At 54.3% G+C, this 16940-nt stretch overlaps 1 protein-coding gene across 10 annotated transcripts in view; it reads left to right on the plus strand.

Annotated features, from left to right (window-relative positions):
* The window catches only part of EFCAB6 (EF-hand calcium binding domain 6), a 247752-nt gene that overhangs the window by 220053 nt on the left and 10759 nt on the right, over positions 1-16940 (plus strand). For all 10 annotated transcript variants that reach the window (XM_058741086.1, XM_058741090.1, XM_058741083.1 and 7 more), the window contains 2 exons: positions 6791-7018; positions 16010-16243. In XM_058741086.1, the coding sequence (XP_058597069.1) occupies positions 6791-7018; positions 16010-16243 (462 nt within the window). The remainder of the gene's footprint in view (positions 1-6790; positions 7019-16009; positions 16244-16940) is intronic.

The following is a 16940-nucleotide window of genomic DNA, read 5'->3' on the forward strand; positions in this document are numbered from 1 at the left end:
GCTCTGCCCTTCAGAGGCCGGTGGGTGCCCTGGGCAGCGTGGCGTGCGGAGCGGCCGCGGGCCCGGGGACCTCCAGGTCCGTGGCACATCCCTGGGCACCGAGGTGATGACGGTGGTGCCGCTGGGGGTGGCGTTATTGGTGATCCTCGTGTGTTCTTCGTACCCTTTTTGTCGTTGCTAAGTTTTCGACAGTGAACACACAGTAATTATTGCTGCAGGCAGGAAAAGAGTATTTCCCTCGGGCAGCAAATCCACCTTGGTGAGAAGTTTCAGTCACCCACACTCTTGTGTGTTGGCCACGAAATTGTGCCGCTTCTGTTCTCCTTGGGAAGTGCCCGCGTGTGTCCCCGGCCTGGGGGAGGGCTGGGGGGGGGGGCATGTGTGCAAAGAGCCCAGAATCTGCGGGCCAGCGCCTTTGTCTCTTTCCGACCCCGGGCATTCCCCAGCCTCCCGACCTTGCCGTGTGAGGACGTGGCCTCCAGCTCCGGGTCTTTGGCTGACTTGCCCCTGCCTTTCCTTGCCTCCCAGGTCAGTCCCTCCTCCTCAGGGAGGCCCAGCTACGTCCCTGGCAGGGTGCCCCCTTCTCAGAGCACACGACCCGCTTAGGATCTCCGCTCGCCCCTGAGACTTCGCCCCGGTCTCTCTCTATCCCCCCCTCGACACTCCCCCTGGGCAGAGACTTTTTCAAAGGATTACTTCTTAACCTCCGCCTCCCCAGTATCCGGAAGAGCGCCTGGCACACAGCAGATGTCCCACGGGTGTTGGTGAGACTCCGTACAGTACTCGAGGGCGTGCATTCCACGTTCATTCTCTGCGAGTGCACCAGCACAGGTGCTCACCCGTGTGAGCACAGGGCTCTGGGAGTCAGGCGTCACTCAGACGCGTGCACAGGTGGAGAGCAGGGGTTCCATTCACATCCACGGCTGTCATACTGAGCAGGGCTCCCTGCCCAGGCTCTCAGCAGCACCGTTCACAACCAGACTGTCCCAAGCCCCGGACTTCAGGACCCCTGACCCCCGGGGGCGGCAGGACTCCTGGCTGGGGAGTTCCCGTCATCCTCCTGACTTTGTCTTCCCTTACCTCTCCACCCAGAGAACAAGCACTAATATTCGTGTGTCTGTGTCTTGTGTCTGTGTTTATGTGATCACTTGGACCATTTTATGGTTCTTTTCCACTTAGTACGTCACAGACGTTTTACCGTATTGTTAAATAATTCCTTAAAAGACTGCAAATAGCGGCATTGTAATCCATCCTATAGAAATATCATATCTTATTTAACTGTTGCCCTGATGTCAGACATCCAAATTGTCGCCAGTTTTTTTCTCTGTCTCGTAAATTTTGTAAATAATCCTGTAATGATCATAATTCCATGAGCTCACTGTGTTTCTTTCCTTAAGGAGAGTCCTGAAAGGAGAGGTACTGGGTCACAGGAACTTGTTACGGCTTTAGATCCCTTATTCCGCCTGTTCCAGCATTGAGCTCATCAGTCAAAAAATGTGCCAGTTTGTTAAAAGAAAACAGTCGGATCTCATTTTCATTTCCACTGCTTTGCATCGTGACAAGGTCAGAGACTTTTAACCGTAGGTTCAGGGCCACTGCCCCGAGTGGCCCACAAGGATCCCACCAGTTCATTCGTTGCATTGGTCGTGACATTTTCCGTTCTATGGGCGCATTGCTTATCCGTTCTTTCTTTGAACAAGTATAAGACCCTGCTGTGTGCCAAGTCAGTGGGGGATTCAGCAGTGAACAAGACTAGAGCCCTTGCCTTCATGAGGTTTATCTTCTGTTAGGGTGAAGAAGACAATTAGGGAATAAACACACAGGGGATCGGAGAACAAAAAGCACCACAGAACACCAGCGAGGACAGGGGAGAGGGAGTGTGGAGTGTGGTTCTAAACATGTTCTAAAGACCTTGAAGGAAGTCTGCAAATGCCAAGTGCAAAGGCCCTGAGGCAGAAAGGCGCGGGCTGTGTTTGAAGCAAAGCAAGAGGCCTGGTGGCTCTGAGCAGAGTGAGCAAGGAAGACAGTCACAGAGGCGAGGTCAGAGGGTAATGAGGGCAAGTCAGGGAGGGCCATTGTGAAGCTCTGCCTGTTACTCTTGGCAACAGGTGAAGCCTTTTGAGAGTTTTGCTTGACCTGATGTACACCTTAAAAAGATCATTCTCAGAAGAGAAGGACGATGGCTTTTTAATGATGGCTCTGCCCTCGCCTACCACTCCGTCGAGGGAACAAGTGTTAATACTTGGGGGGGGGGGGGGTGTGTACAGGTGTGTGTGCACTTTAAAAAGGTCATCCACAGAGGGCGATGGCTGCGTGTGGAAGCAGGGAGACAGTTGCAGTAATCTGTGCAAGAGATGATGGTGGCTTGGACCAGGAGGTGAGAATGGAGAGTCAACTTCCATTGGGATCGTGGGCGGTTAGGGAGTGGGGGTAGGTCTTTCGCAGGTGACTCCGGGCCTGAGCTCCTCGGAGAGCACATGCTCCATTTGCGGAGGTGGAGACCTCGGGAGGCCGATGGTTTGAAGTTGACGAGTCAGGAGAGAAGAAGGAACTTTCCTTCGTGAAGCTCGGATGTTCTTTCTTGCTTGCGAGGACCGCTCTTAACCCAGAGCTGACTTGGGGTCAGCCACGCCGTTCCCCGCTCCTTCAGTAGCCTTGACGTCATGGCCCAGACACAGCAGAGGCCTGTTTCCCACCCATCAACGGCCCGAGCAGGTGGCCACGGATTTACTGGCATGGTCCGAGACCAGCTACACTACTCTGATCATAGCACGTTTATGACATTTTAATATCCAGCAGGTCAAAGGCTTGATTACTTGCTTTTCCCAAAAATGTCGCAGCTATTCTCTATATTTATTTTTCCATATCAACTTTAATGTCCATGTGTCTAATGGTTTATTTTTTTTTTAATTTTTTTAACGTTTATTTATTTTTGAAACAGAGAGAAACAGAGCATGAACGGGGGAGGGGCAGAGAGAGAGGGAGACACAGAATCTGAAGCAGGCTCCAGGCTCCGAGCCATCAGCCCAGAGCCCGATGCGGGGCTCGAACTCGCGGACCGTGAGATCGTGACCTGAGCCAAAGTCGGAGGCTTAACCGACTGAGCCACCCAGGCGCCCCGTGTCTAATGGTTTAAACATTTTTTTATGTTTATTCATTTTTGACAGAGAGAGAGAGAGAGAGAGAGAGACAGAGCATGAGCGGGGGAGGGGCAGAGAGAGAGAGAGAGAGACACACAGAATCGGAAGCAGGCTCCAGGCTCTGAGCCGTCAGCACAGAGCCCGACGCGGGACTCAAACTCACAAACCATGAGATCATGACCTGAGCCGAAGTCCGACGCTCAACCCACCGAGCCACCCAGGCGCCCCATCCATTGAGATGTTTCTTAGGATTTTATTAACTTGTATTTATAATTTGAGAAGACCTTTTGAAATGCAGTCTTCACATCTGGGATCACAGTGCACGTCCCTTTGCCATTCCATCCTTGCTTTCTAGCCCTCCCCCCCCAGAACGTGCACCGCTGTTTCTGTATATGTACCTTACTCTTGCATATGAAATTTCTCCCAAGATACTCAAGAGCTTGTCACTAATGTAAACATGTGTTGTTTTCACAACACAATTTCTAATGAGTTATAACTACTGCCCCCAAAATGGTCTTGCTTTTTTGCATTTTTGGCTTCATTGCAGGCACTTTCCTCGTTGTCTTGAACTTCCTACTTGTGCAGTCACATCCACAAATAAGGATGAATCTTGTCTTCCAACATTTATGCCGTTTATTTCATCTTCTTGTCTTATTTCAAAAGCTGGAGTCTCTAAAAATGTGAATCATAGAACTGACAGTGAGCATGCCTATCATGTTTCTGACTTTAACACTTTGTCACCCATTTAATATGTTTGCAGATGGCATCTGGCCAATATTCTCTTATAGGGAGGGAGTATTACACATAAAGTCTTCGTTTTATTTCTATGTGGTTTATCCATTGTATTCTATACCATTTCTATCAGGAAGAGCTGCTGAATTTTGTTAATGCCTTTTTGCCATCTGTCAGTATGTGACCTAATGTAAGGAATTGAAAGATTTGCTAATTCTTTAAAATGTTTTTAATTTTTATTTTTGAGAGAGAGACAGACCGACAGAAGGCAAGTGGGGGTGGGGCAGAGAGAGAGAGAGAGAGAGACAGAATCCGAAGCAGGCTCCAGGCTCCGAGCTGTCAGCACAGAGCCCGACGTGGGGCTTGAACTCAAACTGCGAGATCATGACCTCAGCAGAAGTCGGACATTCAACCGACTGAGCTACCCAGGTGTCGCAAGATTTACTAATTCTTAGAGGACTCGTACACTTGGAATAAATCCTAGTTGATTTTTTATTTAAAAAAAGGACAATGGTGCTAAATATCTCTAATGGTCTTTTAAAAAATGTTTTAATGTCTTCACATTAATGTCCACAAATTAGGTTGGTTCACATTTTTTATTTCAAGTGTTTACCATATTTAGGTATTTAGGGAGATATATAACGAGCTGGAATACTATGTATTCCTGTCCGTGTGCTGGAACAATTTGACTTACATAAAAATTATCTATTGCATAAAAGTGAGATTCAGCTTGCCCTTAAAATCAGCTAGGCTTGGCACCTTTTTAATAATAGATGGGAGATCTTATAAGAGCCTTTTCAGTTTCTTTTATGGTTACCTGTCTATTCAGACCTTTCTAATACTCAAGTTAAATTTAGTAATCTATATTTTGCTTAAAAACGATTCAGTTTCCTCTGGAGCTAAAACCATATTAACCTAAGGTTGCGTAATCCGCCTGGTGAGAATTCTTCTATACCTGTTGCTAGAAGAGTAGTACTTCCCATTTGCTGTGCGTTTTAACACTTTCAGAGAGCACTCACATATACATCTCATGTCACCTGTACTCTGCCCTGATGGATGAGGAGACCGAGGCAGAAGGGGCTAGTGGCTTGCATGGGGCCACACAGTGTGTTAGAGGGAGAGTCTAGCGTCAGACTCAGGGCTCCCACCTTCTGGTGCTAGGTTGTAGATTGTCCACCCGTGTTCTTTCCAGTTACGTCCACCTGGGGCCCATCCTTCTCGGGACACAAAGGAGTGACAAGTGTCAGGATGCAGTCTGAGCGTGACCCTCCGTCGGGGCGGGGGGGGGGGCTCCCTTTGCAATCTGAACACCAGCACCCCTTGGGACGTTTGGGGGGCTAGCCACGTGCTTAGCTATGGGAGGTGAACTTTAACTGTTGGAACGTGTATCATCTGCATCAGTAACATCACTCTTAGTTTCTAGAATGAAAAAGGAAAGGCATTCATTTGCTTTGAATGTCTCCAAGAGGGCGTATTTAAAAGCTCCTTTTAACCTTTCGGCGGTTGAAGATGAGACAGGCTGTGGTCCGAGTGTAGTGTGGGTACATTTTTGAAGACATTTGCAGCAGCGCTCTGTGTTTGACCCGACTTCATAAAGTAACATTATGATCTGTCCTGAAGGATAGTAACGCATGATACATCTGTTGCTGAAAATGAGACATGACCGTTTGGGGGGGATTAGTCGTGAAAATCTCGTAAAGGTCTCAGCGCAGCGCCGTGCGTCATGAGAGGTGCCGCAGCTGACAGGCACGGCAGGGTTTGAGGGAGGCAGTGCAGCGTATTTCAGAGTCCACCCTGGTTCCGGGCACAGCTCTTGTGCGTCGCCACCTGTGGGTTCTCACGGAGCCCGGTGTCCCCTCCCACCTCCAGCCTCACCCCTTCCTCAAACCCGAAGAGCTGAGCTGCCGATGCAGGGGCCACAGGTCTGGTTGTGGGGGGCTTTTTTCTGACTGCAGCAAGTCGGTGATGCGAGGACTGCATCCCTGAGCGCTGTCCCCTCTCAGGAGGCTCGGGACGCAGCTGCCCTCTGAGCCCCGGTCCCCCAAGTCTGGCTTCATTGTGAGCTCAGTCTGTGCTCCTGACTGGCGCACCTGCTGTCCCGCCTGTCCACCATTGTGGGCATCAGCATGTGCAGAACGTGGGCTGTGGTCTTCCCCAGACCCCTCCCGCTCACCTTGCCCAAGCCCTCTTGCCAGCCCAGAAGCCTAAACATACACTAAGAAGGTCCTCCTCTGCCCCTCTTTCCCCAGAGCCCATTCCTCCTCCCTCCAGAAGGGGGTCCCCGAGCCCAGGTTGCCGCTAGCCCTTCCTCGGGGCTCCCTGGCACCATGGACAGCGTCCTGAGGCCCCCAACCCGCAGGCGCGCTGCCCAGGGAGAGATGTAGAATGCTAGGGGTCTGGTCCTCTGCCCGCCTCTGCCTCCGATCCCACAAATTCTGCCCTCCCCGTGACTCAATCTCTGTGAGCCTTGAGAAATCTGGGGCTTAAGGGAACACTTAGCCCACAGTGGCGCTGCAGCATCACGTAGTAACGGCCATCGAAACCTGCCTTTCAGATTCTAACCGCTGTAAGTATAAATCCACTGCACTAATGTCGGGAAATAAAAGCAGTCCAGAGACATACCCCCTGTTCCGCCCCTTACCTCAGAGCAGACACTCGCTGTGTGTTTGTGAAATGGACCAAAAGACAGACCGAGTGAGTGAACGGATGAGGACAAAGTCCCGCCCTCCCCGGGCCCACTCTGCATGCAGCCTGCCTGGTGGCACTGACTCACTTTTGCTCCTTCTTCCATGGTCGGTGAGCCCAGGCTTCCCCGTCAGCCAGGTCCGAACCTCTGGTTGGGGCTCCCCCGGGGCCCAGAGCCACGAGATGATTTATAATTTATTAAGCGAATCAATCTTCCTTTCTGCTTTGCCCAGACTGCTGCCGAGTGGGCCGAGAAAATGCCCCAAGGCCCACCACCCACGACTCCCAAGGAAACAGCACACCAGGAGCTCCTGGCTCGGATCCACAGGGCAGTGGGCTCCTGTTACTGTGCGATTGCTCAGGAGTTTGACAACTTCGACACCATGAAAACGAACACCGCCTCCAGGGACGAATTCAGGGCTCTTTGTGCTCGCCACGTGCAAGTTCTGACCGAGGAGCAAGTAAGAAATGCATTTGGTTCCTCATCTAACGTATGAGTGCCCGGCCAACAGCTCCCCAGGGCATGGAGAGTTTAGAATACTTGAAGGCTTGGGGGCGGAGCAGGGGGTGTTGTCGTTACTGTTTTGTTTTCAATCTCATTGAAGGAGTTTTCTGTTTGACAAGTAAGACTTGCAACTTTTCGATCGGGGTGCAAATTACGTCACTTTTTTTCTTTATTTTTTAAAGTTTATTGAGAGAGCGAGCGAGCGCACGAGAGTGTGTGTGCAAGCAGGGGAGGGGCAGAGAGGGAGGGAGGGAGGGAGAGAGAGTGACAGAGAGAGACAGAGAGAGAGAGAGAGAATCCCAAGCAGGCTCTGCACTGTCAGCACAGAGCCTGACACGGGGCTTGATCTCATGAACCATGAGATCGGGACCTGAGCCAAAATCAAGATTTGGATGCTTAACCAACTGAACTGCCCAAGTGCCCCAGTCACTTTTGTTTTTTTAAATCAAATTAAACTCAGTTCCAGCGGCCACTCTCCCTCTCCTTCCCTGGATAATCCCAGAGCTTGTGTGACCCCAAGAGGCAGCCGGTCTTCCCCCAACACCTGAACGGGGCAGCTCAGAGCCTGTGAGTTGCTCTGGGCCTCCCGCCACCCTGCCTCCCCTCCCCTTCCCTCTCCCTGGTTCTGTTGCTAGCACTTCCGGATGCTCTGGGGATCCCACCCCAGGCATGCTGGTGACGTGCCCACCGCACAGGCTGGACAAGGCCACCCTCTCTGAGGCCCTGCTGCCCCACACAGAACCCCCAGAAGGGATTCTCTGCGGCTGCCTCCTCAAAAACCAGTGGTGCTCTTTTTAGCTCTGGCAACCTGCCACCCTGGGCTTCTTTGCCTCCCAGGGCCTGCCAGCAGGATGGCATCCGGAGGACCTGCCTTGCAGTTTCCCGACTTCGGTCGATAGTAACACTAAATGCTAGTGCCGGGGGACGGTTCCCCGGGTGGCTTGCTCCTCGCTGTGGCCCAAACGCCAAAACAGAGCCCGGCACAGAACGGGTGTTCAGCAAGTCCCGGTGAACAGATAGCGTGGCGGGTTTAGCGTGCACGTTCCCCACCCCCACCGTCCAGTGGCCGAACAGCTGGGGCGACACAGAGCACGGAAGCAGAGCTCCCCCCGCCCCCGACAGCAGACACACTGCTGCAAGCCCTCCCCACTTGTCAAACAAGCCGGTGCCCTAGCGCCACAGAGTCACTCAGGTGGAAACCAAGATCCAAACTACTTCGGAAAGTACTCCACCGCCCTCCTTCCCCGGCTCAGCCCGGGTAGCTTCCTGCAGCTCCCGGTGGAGAGGTCACCCTCCGCCCCCCAAGATGGGGCGCTCTACCCTCAGGCCTCATTTTCTCAGGGGGTCCCAGATGAGAACTAAGAGTATTCACATGGAAGGGAGACCATCACATTCGATGCCCCTCGCCACCCAGGCCTCAGGACTCCCCACCCTAAAGAACGAATTCACTAACATGAAGAATTTGAGCATCAGATTTCACTTTCCTAAAATATCACCTTTTTAAAGCATCATGATAATTTTTGCTAAGCCGAATCAAAGTGCTTTTCCCCAGTTCGGTCTCGTAGATCGTCAGAGCTGAGCGAGATCGCTGTTTGCAAACGCTCGTCCCCATTACTATACATGGATGGGAACCTTTACGATTCACCCAGTTGTGTTTATGGTTCTATGGGGCGAACTAACTAAGGTTTTAGTAATGAAGATTTTTCATTTCATCTAAATGAGTAAACTGTTACTCTCATTATAGATATAAATTAGTAATGTGTTAGCATATCAAACACCTGTACCAGAGAATCTGATTTTAATCGTCCACCAAGAAAGCTTCACCATCCCCGGCACACCCAACCCCCCGCCTCTGCAACAAAATCAAATACTTTTTTTTATATTCTGCCTTCTAAAAATACGCAGACACATCGCAAATACAGTCTGCATCACCGAGGACATCAAAATCTGGCATAAGAACCATGGTTTAAGTTGGGTGATGATTAGCAAAACTTGTGTACTGTTTGAGAAGGGAGCTTCTGGACACAGGCTGGCAAGCAGGACGCAAAGATCCTTGTGTGACCCGTGGGCCATGACCTTCTTGGTTCAATGGGACAAGGTGTGGTACAGGGAGACACAGAAGTAGTTTGGCTCCTTAACATGTCTAGACCCCAACTGCCACCACTCAGAAGGGTTCCCCGAAGATTCTGGGACAGTTCCAGCCGTGTTAACCAGCATCTGAGTACAGATCTCATGTCTTCTAAAAACGATCTCATCCTAAGAAAAACATCCAACCATCGTGAATCCGAGAGGTCAGCTTTCTTGGATGACCGAACTCCGTAAGCAGGGAAGTACCAGCTCCTTTGAAAACTTGCGGTGTAATTAACCTTTCAGAAAAGGAGAGCAACTTTCTGAGCTGGTGGAGTTGGGAACTGATGGGGCTTTGTGGCTCCCCAGAAAGCGTGGTATAAAGGCCTGGGAACTGGGTCCACTTGGGTGTTGCTTAAGAAAAGAGAGACCCACAGAGAGAGCCTCTTCCGGTCAGGCAGTTTCGGTCAGTCTTGGTAATTGCGTGAGGATTTAGCTATATTTACAGCTACGTTAGGGAAAGGAAGGATCAGACATTTCCAACCATTTCAGGTGTGGTGTTTCTTTTTTCTTTTTTTTTTTATTATTTATTTTTGAGAGAGAGAGAGAGACAGTGCATGCAAGGGGGCAGAGGCAGGAGACAGAGAATCCCAAACAGGCTCTGTGCTGTCAGGGCAGAGCCCAATGTGGGGCTCAATCTGATCTCATGATCCACGAGATCATGGCCTGAGCTGAAATCAAGAGTCTGACGCTTAACTGACTGAGCCCCCCAGACACCCCTCAAGCGTGGTGTTTCTTAGACACCTCTGGGACACTAGAAGAACACAGGCAAAGAACCAACAGTCTCTCAGGCAGACAGGCGGGGGTTTCAGTTCTGCCTCTGTGCTTGTCCAGCTGTGTGACCTTGGACAAGTTACACAACCTCTCTGAGCTTCATTGTCCCTCCCTATGAAATGGGAGCACACAACACTCCCTAAGCTCGATGCCTTCCCCTCCAGCCGGGCTGTTCAGCCTCTCCCGCTCACTGCTGTCTCCCTACCCCTGCCCCCTCACATCTAGCCACGCCAGCTCCTCCTTCAGGACTGGCTCCAAGCCGAGCGAAGCCTTTCCTGACCGTACCTGTAGCTGGAGGAACTGGCCATGCCCCACTTTGGCCTCCCCGCCTCTACCCTGAGCTCCCGATCCCCTGGCCTGGCTCACAGGACACGTCTGCCTGTTGTTCGGCACAAAGCTGTCTGTCCTGACGATGCACTGAGTGGCTGAAGGCGGCACGCATCTGCTCGTTCACTTACTGGGGGCCCTCTGTGCACAGTGGTGATGTTAGGTCCTGAGCAACGAAGGGGGGCCTGCTCCCTGCTTCCTTTGAGCTTGGATCCACAGAGGGGGGAGCTGTGCGTCCTTTATGTCGTTACAAGCTGCTCCCCGCTAGGATGGGCCGGCAGTGGGGGCCTGGACCCAGGGGTCAAGGCAGTTTCCCTAAGGGCGTGACGTTGGGGTCGTGGGAGTTGCCACTGAGAGGAGACAGGAGAGAGCAATGCAGGTGGAGGGAACATTCCGGAAGCAGGAGCGGCGAGCATGTTGCATTAGATGAGCTGCTGTGGGCACCGCAGATCTGCCCTCGTGGTCTGCGCTTTTTCAGGGGCGGGGGAGTGAGTGAGACGTGCGTGTTGGCTGGTGATAAATGCCGCAGAGGCCCCGGGAGTGGGAACCAGGGTGGTGCGGAGGGAGCCTTTGCGTGGGGCAGTCAGGGAAGGCTCCCTGAGGAGGCGGCTCGGGGCCTGGGAGCAGAGGAGGTCGGGTGTGCGGGAGAAGGGTGAGTGGACCACAGGAGCCCGAAGGGCAGGGGAGCCGTGGACAGGGGTGGGGTGCTGCGGGTGGAGGGGCTGGGCGGGGGCGATGTTGGGGTCTCCTGGGTCTCTGCCCGCAGCCACATCCTCCATGCACTCCTGCTTCCCGCTCACTCTTCTTCCGTGAAGCTCGCTTGCTTCAGCCTTCTCCTTAGGAGATAGTCTGGGGACGGGATTCTACGTCTGACGTTTCCCCCCCCCGACACTGCGAAGAGAGCGCTAACCTGTCTTCCAGCGTCTCTCGGTGCTGGTATCTGCTAGTTTGTGCACGCTTTCTCCGGGCGCCCGACCCCGAAGAGGAAGAAAGCACCCCGTCAGAGACACGGGAGGAGGAGGGACGGAGCCAGGAGGCTGTTCGAAGTCCCTGACACCTCCACACGCAGCTTGCCCGGCGTGGCCCTTCCACACGGCCCCACGGCCAGGCGGTTCGCCGTGGCTCGGCCTGGTTGTGGGGGCTGGACGCCTCCCACCTCGGCCTCGGGGTCTTGTCCTCGGTGACTCTAGAAAGGCTGCCCATTGGCAGCACAGGCCCGTCCCAGCTCTGCCTGGCTGCCTCTGTTTCCCCCTCAGGTAGCAGGTCGGTGGCTTGCCTCTAATGGCCCACCTCACACGGGGCATCTTGTCCCTGTTCCTGGAAGGGGTGCCGCCCCCACTACCTGCAGCTGACCCCGGCTCCTGTGGGCCACACACCCACGGGCCTCTGGTGTCACGGCTCCATTTCTATTCAGCCCGATTTCCCCGTTGTGCTTGAACAAGACGGTGCATTTTTATTGTTGTTATTTTTTTTTTTTATTTTATTTTGAGAGAGAGAGAGGAAGCGGGGGAGGGAGGGAGAGAGAGAGGCTCCCGAGCAGGTGCTGAGCTGTCAGCGCAGAGCCCGATGCAGAGCTCGAACCCACGAACCAGGGGATCGTGACCTGAGCCGAAGTCAGATGCTTAACCAACTGAGCCCCCCAGGCGCCCCAGGACATGCATCTTCCAAAACTGCCTTCCATCTCTCTACCCCTTCTGTTCGTGCAAGTTACATACCTTTTCTACTCGGTCCGCTGACGTGGTAACCACAGTTGTTGGAAAGTCCTTGTCTGATGACCCCACAAAAGGAGCCTCCTCTGACTCTCGTCGGGTGATTGCTGTATCTCTTGGCGATGGGTCAGTTCATCTTTTGTCGACAGGTCTAGATTTCCTTTCTTTTTATTGAAAGCCAGACGTCATGTACAGAAGAGCTGAGACAGAGATATCAATAGTATTTATGCCTGAACGTGGACATGCCTCGTCTGGCTGACCACGGACGGGAGGGCGTTCCGGAATCAGTCTGGTCGGCAGTTGAGCTGCGTTCGAGTGTTACCATTGCTGCCCCCACCCTAGGGGTGCGTGGTGCACGGGCGTCAGACCCTCCAGCAGGGAGGGGTGCCAGGACGCTGCTGAGTATTCCTCCTACACGTCCGGGCCACAGGACAGGGTCCCCCGTGCTCAGGGCCAGGCTTACGCAGGGTGGCTCTGTCTAGGCGTTCCTGGTCCGGCCTGGTTTAGGCCAGGGTGGCGCCCTCTCCGCATTCCTGCCCCTCCACACCCCCTTCTGTGGCGGTCAGACTCTGCCCGGTCTCCGTGGTGGGTGGGTCTTGGGCGGGAGAGGAGGTAGCCGACCTCTGGCCTTTGCTTGGTAGAGGTACAGATCCTAGGGTCGCTGCCCCTCCTCCAGAAGCACGGGGCTTTTGCCCGCACCCTTCCCCCTAGGGCTGTGGATCTGTGGATCTACCCTTCCTAGAGACTCAAGGGTTTGCTTCCTTCCCTCCCCCAGGGGTCCTGGTCTTGAGTGGGCTTGCTACGCCTCCCCCAGTGGCTTAAGGCTTTCGCTTCCCGTGAGAGGAGGGTCTGGAGAAGCGTGCGGTGTTGCGAGTCTGTCCCCTCCCGTGCTCTCTCTCTCCGGAGCAGCAGCAGAGGCGGGTGGAGGGGAGCTTGTGAGCGCGAGCGTTCCCTGTCTCTGGGCCTCTCCATCATCCCAGCCTCACGTGCCGGCACACGCTCGGCCTGGAACGCGCTGGCTGGCTTCTTCCCGAGTGCTGCGAGGCGTGAGAGCTGGCGTGTCTGGCTCTCCTCGGAGACTTGGGGCTCCGTGGCATTCGGTCCCCTCGGCTCCCTGGAACCTCAGCTCTCTGATGGGCTCTAAAACAGCTCTGATTTCGTTTTGTTTTAAGTTTATGTATTTATTTTTTTGAAGGAGAGAGAGAGGTGGGCGGAGAGAGGGAGAGAGAGAATCCCAGGCAGGCCCCACACTGTCAGCGCAGAGCCCGACACGGGGCTCGAACCGACAAACGTGGGATCGTGACCTGAGCCGAAACCAAGCGTTGGACGCTTCACCGACTGAGCCACCCGGGCGCCCCGAACGCTTCTGACGGTGTAGATACTCGGCTTTCTCTTGCTGTTGGATGCGAGTGGCGATCTCCGGCAGCTTGCCTCCCTGCAGAAGTGGGGCCCAAAGTCAGAGATCTTTAGGCGTTCGGAAGGTAGTTAATAACGGCTTCTCTGCATCTGAGGGGGACGTTTCAGGAAGCACACCTTCCGCCGCCAGGCCGCGGAAACTTACTCCCAACTCGCTCACGAACCATCAGAATTTTGCGCGGGTTTCACGCCCAGCTCACGGGTCAGAATCCCCTTGTGTGGTGCCCTGTTTGCAGGCTTCTTGATGCCTCTCCTGTCCCCCCAGCCCCACCCGCCTCCATCCCCTGCAGCATCTGTGGGGTTTCATCAGCATTCTGGGGCGCGATCTGTCAGGAGCGAGGAGCCACGTGTGGGTTTCCCTTTCCCACCCACCCGCTTCGGTGTCCTCCTGGCCACGTTCATTCTGCCTTCATGGTGAGGCTCCTTTGGCGAAGAGAGGATTTCCGGGCTCCCTCCTGGACTTCGTTTGCACCAGAAGATTACAGGAGACGCCACTGTTGTCCTTAGCGGCTTTAGAAACGTCCTCACTCCCATGCTTCAGGTTTCCACGGGGTCCTTAACACCGGCACCCTTCTTTGTATCTCCCCTCGATAACGTGACCTTCCTCCTCCTTCCTCCCCAACGTGGCTAACGTAGGAGTGCACGAGAGCCCGTGGCGCCCACTTCCTCTTCCAGGCCGCATCCTGCTCTGCCTCCCGAAGGCCTTTCGTGATGAATGCGATCACGATGTGGCTTAGCACCGTCTGTCCCCTTCATTGTTAAAGGGTCTTGCCCTTGTCTGATCGGTCTTAGGTGAGTTTTTCAGGACTTTCAGCAGCCGAGCAAACATTTCTAGAGCACCTGCCATGTGCCGGCCCCTTCGGGAGATGTAGGACATTTAAAGGTGAATCTCAGACAACCTTCAGAGAGCTGCAGGACCAGGCAGGTTGGCGTCACCTGCAGAGGTGGCTTCAGCACAGGCGGGAAGGTGGAGAAGAGCGCCGGACGCCTGCTCCGGGGGGTTGGGAGAACTTTCCTGGAAGGAGACGGGTGGCGAGCCTCCTCCTGACTGGGGGTGATGACCGCCATTGGTGACGGTGAGGTCTGTCTGAGACAGACACGTGGTCACTTTCTCGAGGTCTCTCACTTCCCCCTCCACCAGCTGGTTTGACCTCACCGATCAAAATTAAAGCAACGCGCTTCTGCGTACGTCACAAATGACGGTGACCCGTCCTCACACGGCACCATCCACAACCTGGTTTTGAAGTTGTTCCGAAGACGTAACCTTTAGGGGATGGTACCAGGGTTCTCTCTGTGTCGTCATCGCAACTTCCCGCAAGTCCACAATTCTTTTGAAATAAAAAGTTTAAAACACGAATCAAGAATATTGTCCCAAACTATGGGGCGCCCGGGTGGCTCAGTCGGTTGGGCCTCCGACTTGGGCTCAGGTCATGATCTCACGGCTCATGAGTTCAAGCCCCACGTCGGGCTCTGTGCCGCCAGCTCGGAGCCTGGAGCCTGTTGCGGATTCTGTGTCTCCCCCTCTCTCTGCCCCTGCCCTGCTCACGCTCTGTCTCTCTCTATCTTTCAATAATGAATAAATGTTAAAAAAAAAAAAAAAAAAAAAAGAAAAAAGAATATTGTCCCAAACTAAACCTTCTTCCCTTCTCAGGGCCTAGAACATTCCTCCTCTCTTCCCCACCCCCCAGTACTTCATTTCCAGAATTTCAAACTCAACCGGTACAGTCTCTCATAATTTGCCTTTTGGAAACCCCAGCGGAGGCCAGAAGCGATGCTGGCCTCCAGTCAAGGTCAGGCCCGAGGGACGGACGGGAAACACCATTCCCCTTGCCCCTAGAGGCCGCTGCTCTCCTGGCTGGGCACAGGAGGCTGGGACCCCACTGGTTCTGAATAAGTTACCCCTCTTCTCAGCTTCCTGAAAACGCTCAGTCATCCAAAGTGGCTCATTTAGGTTGCTGGAGTCATTTTGCTCCACCGGTGTGGTTCCAACATGGCCTGTGACGTCAGACGGTACCAGCCCAAAGCCATACCCTTCTCTCTGGTTTCCCAGACGCCTCCCTTTCCACCTTGTGAGAGGACAGGGCTGGCCCTTTGGGGACAGGCACCTGGCCGTGAACACAGCGGCTGAGGGCCGCGGTGCCTGGCCAGCTGTTGGCAGAACTCAGGCGCCCACGAGGAAGAGAAATGAGTCCGGCCGGGCTTCCCCGGGACCAAGGTGGGCCAGGGCCTTGATTTGCATTTTCTCCTAAAGTGTTCTCATAGAATGCCGCTCAGTCTCTGTGACTAATCACAACATTTAATGGCGTTCAACTGCTCACTAAGGGCCCAATTCAATTAAAAAATTGTCCTGTGGAAGCCGTGAATAATCCTCTTGTCTTTGCTCTTCCTGTCTTACGGATGCCTCCATCAAGTGGAGGCTGAGCGGATTTTTTTCCTTTTTCTTTTTCAATTTGTTTTCATTGCCGCAGGCCTCGGCCCCCCCTGCCGACGTGAGCGCTGGCCTCCACTGGCTTCTGTCCACTCTCGTGGACGCTGCAGGGACCCTGCTGGGCTTTTACACTAACCCCTGGGAACGACTTCTGCTTCTTTGCCAGTTTGACAGACTGTGGAGCGAGATGCCGGTCAACGCCAAGGGGAGGCTCAAGTATCTGGACTTCCTGAGCATGTTCAGCTCCGAGAGAGGGGCCACACCGCCAGCCACTGGCAGTTCCACCAAGGCCCAGAAAGGCAGCAGTGTTCCCGAAGTCTCGGAGAGAAGCACATCCGCAGCTTCATCAACGCCTGCTCCCCACCTCAAAGCAGGGTTGAAAACGCAGAGCCACCCCTGTGTGAGTCCTCGTCTCGCGGCGCCACTGCGCCCCGGGTCCCCAGATCCCCAAACCCCAGTGGTCCTGAGTGGCAGGTGACCGACAAGGTGCCATAGGGTGAGCCTGGGGCGGGGCACAGGAGAGGAGCCCAAGGTGGGTCCTTAGCATTCACCTGCCTGGAGGGGGGAGGGAGGTGTGGGGAGGGGCTGGGGGAGGCTTGGGTGGAAGGAAGGCGTGAGGGCTGGAAGGAGGAATAAGGATTCAGGGTAGGAAATGGGTACGGGAGCGGGGACAGAAGACTCTCGATCAGCGAGCTGGGCATTCATCGGGCAGGAAGGCGGACACCCCATGGTAGGCGTCCGCTTTGTGCAAGGGCCCTACACGCGCCCAACCGCAACGTGTCATCACCCCCATTTTACGGTTGAAGATACGAGGCTCTAAGAGGTGTCCTCATGTGCTCAGGGTCCCTCAGTTAGACCCGGGGAGATCCAGTTTCCAACCCAGGCCTGTCTAACTCTGCGGCTCTGGCCCCGGGCTGAGCCGCCCGGTCTGGGGTGCGGGAAGGGGGCCGGCCTCACTGAGGCGCTCGCCTCGTCTGCAAGCCGGAGGGCAGCAGCCCCGAGAAAGGGTGGTTGAGAGGATCCCAACCGTGTGCAGAATTTATTGCGCATCTACTCTGTGCTGGGTCTTTTCGAGAGCTGAGAGTGAACAAGCGTCC

The sequence above is a fragment of the Neofelis nebulosa genome, chromosome 8, assembly GCF_028018385.1.
Source record: "Neofelis nebulosa isolate mNeoNeb1 chromosome 8, mNeoNeb1.pri, whole genome shotgun sequence".
NCBI lineage: Eukaryota > Metazoa > Chordata > Mammalia > Carnivora > Felidae > Neofelis > Neofelis nebulosa.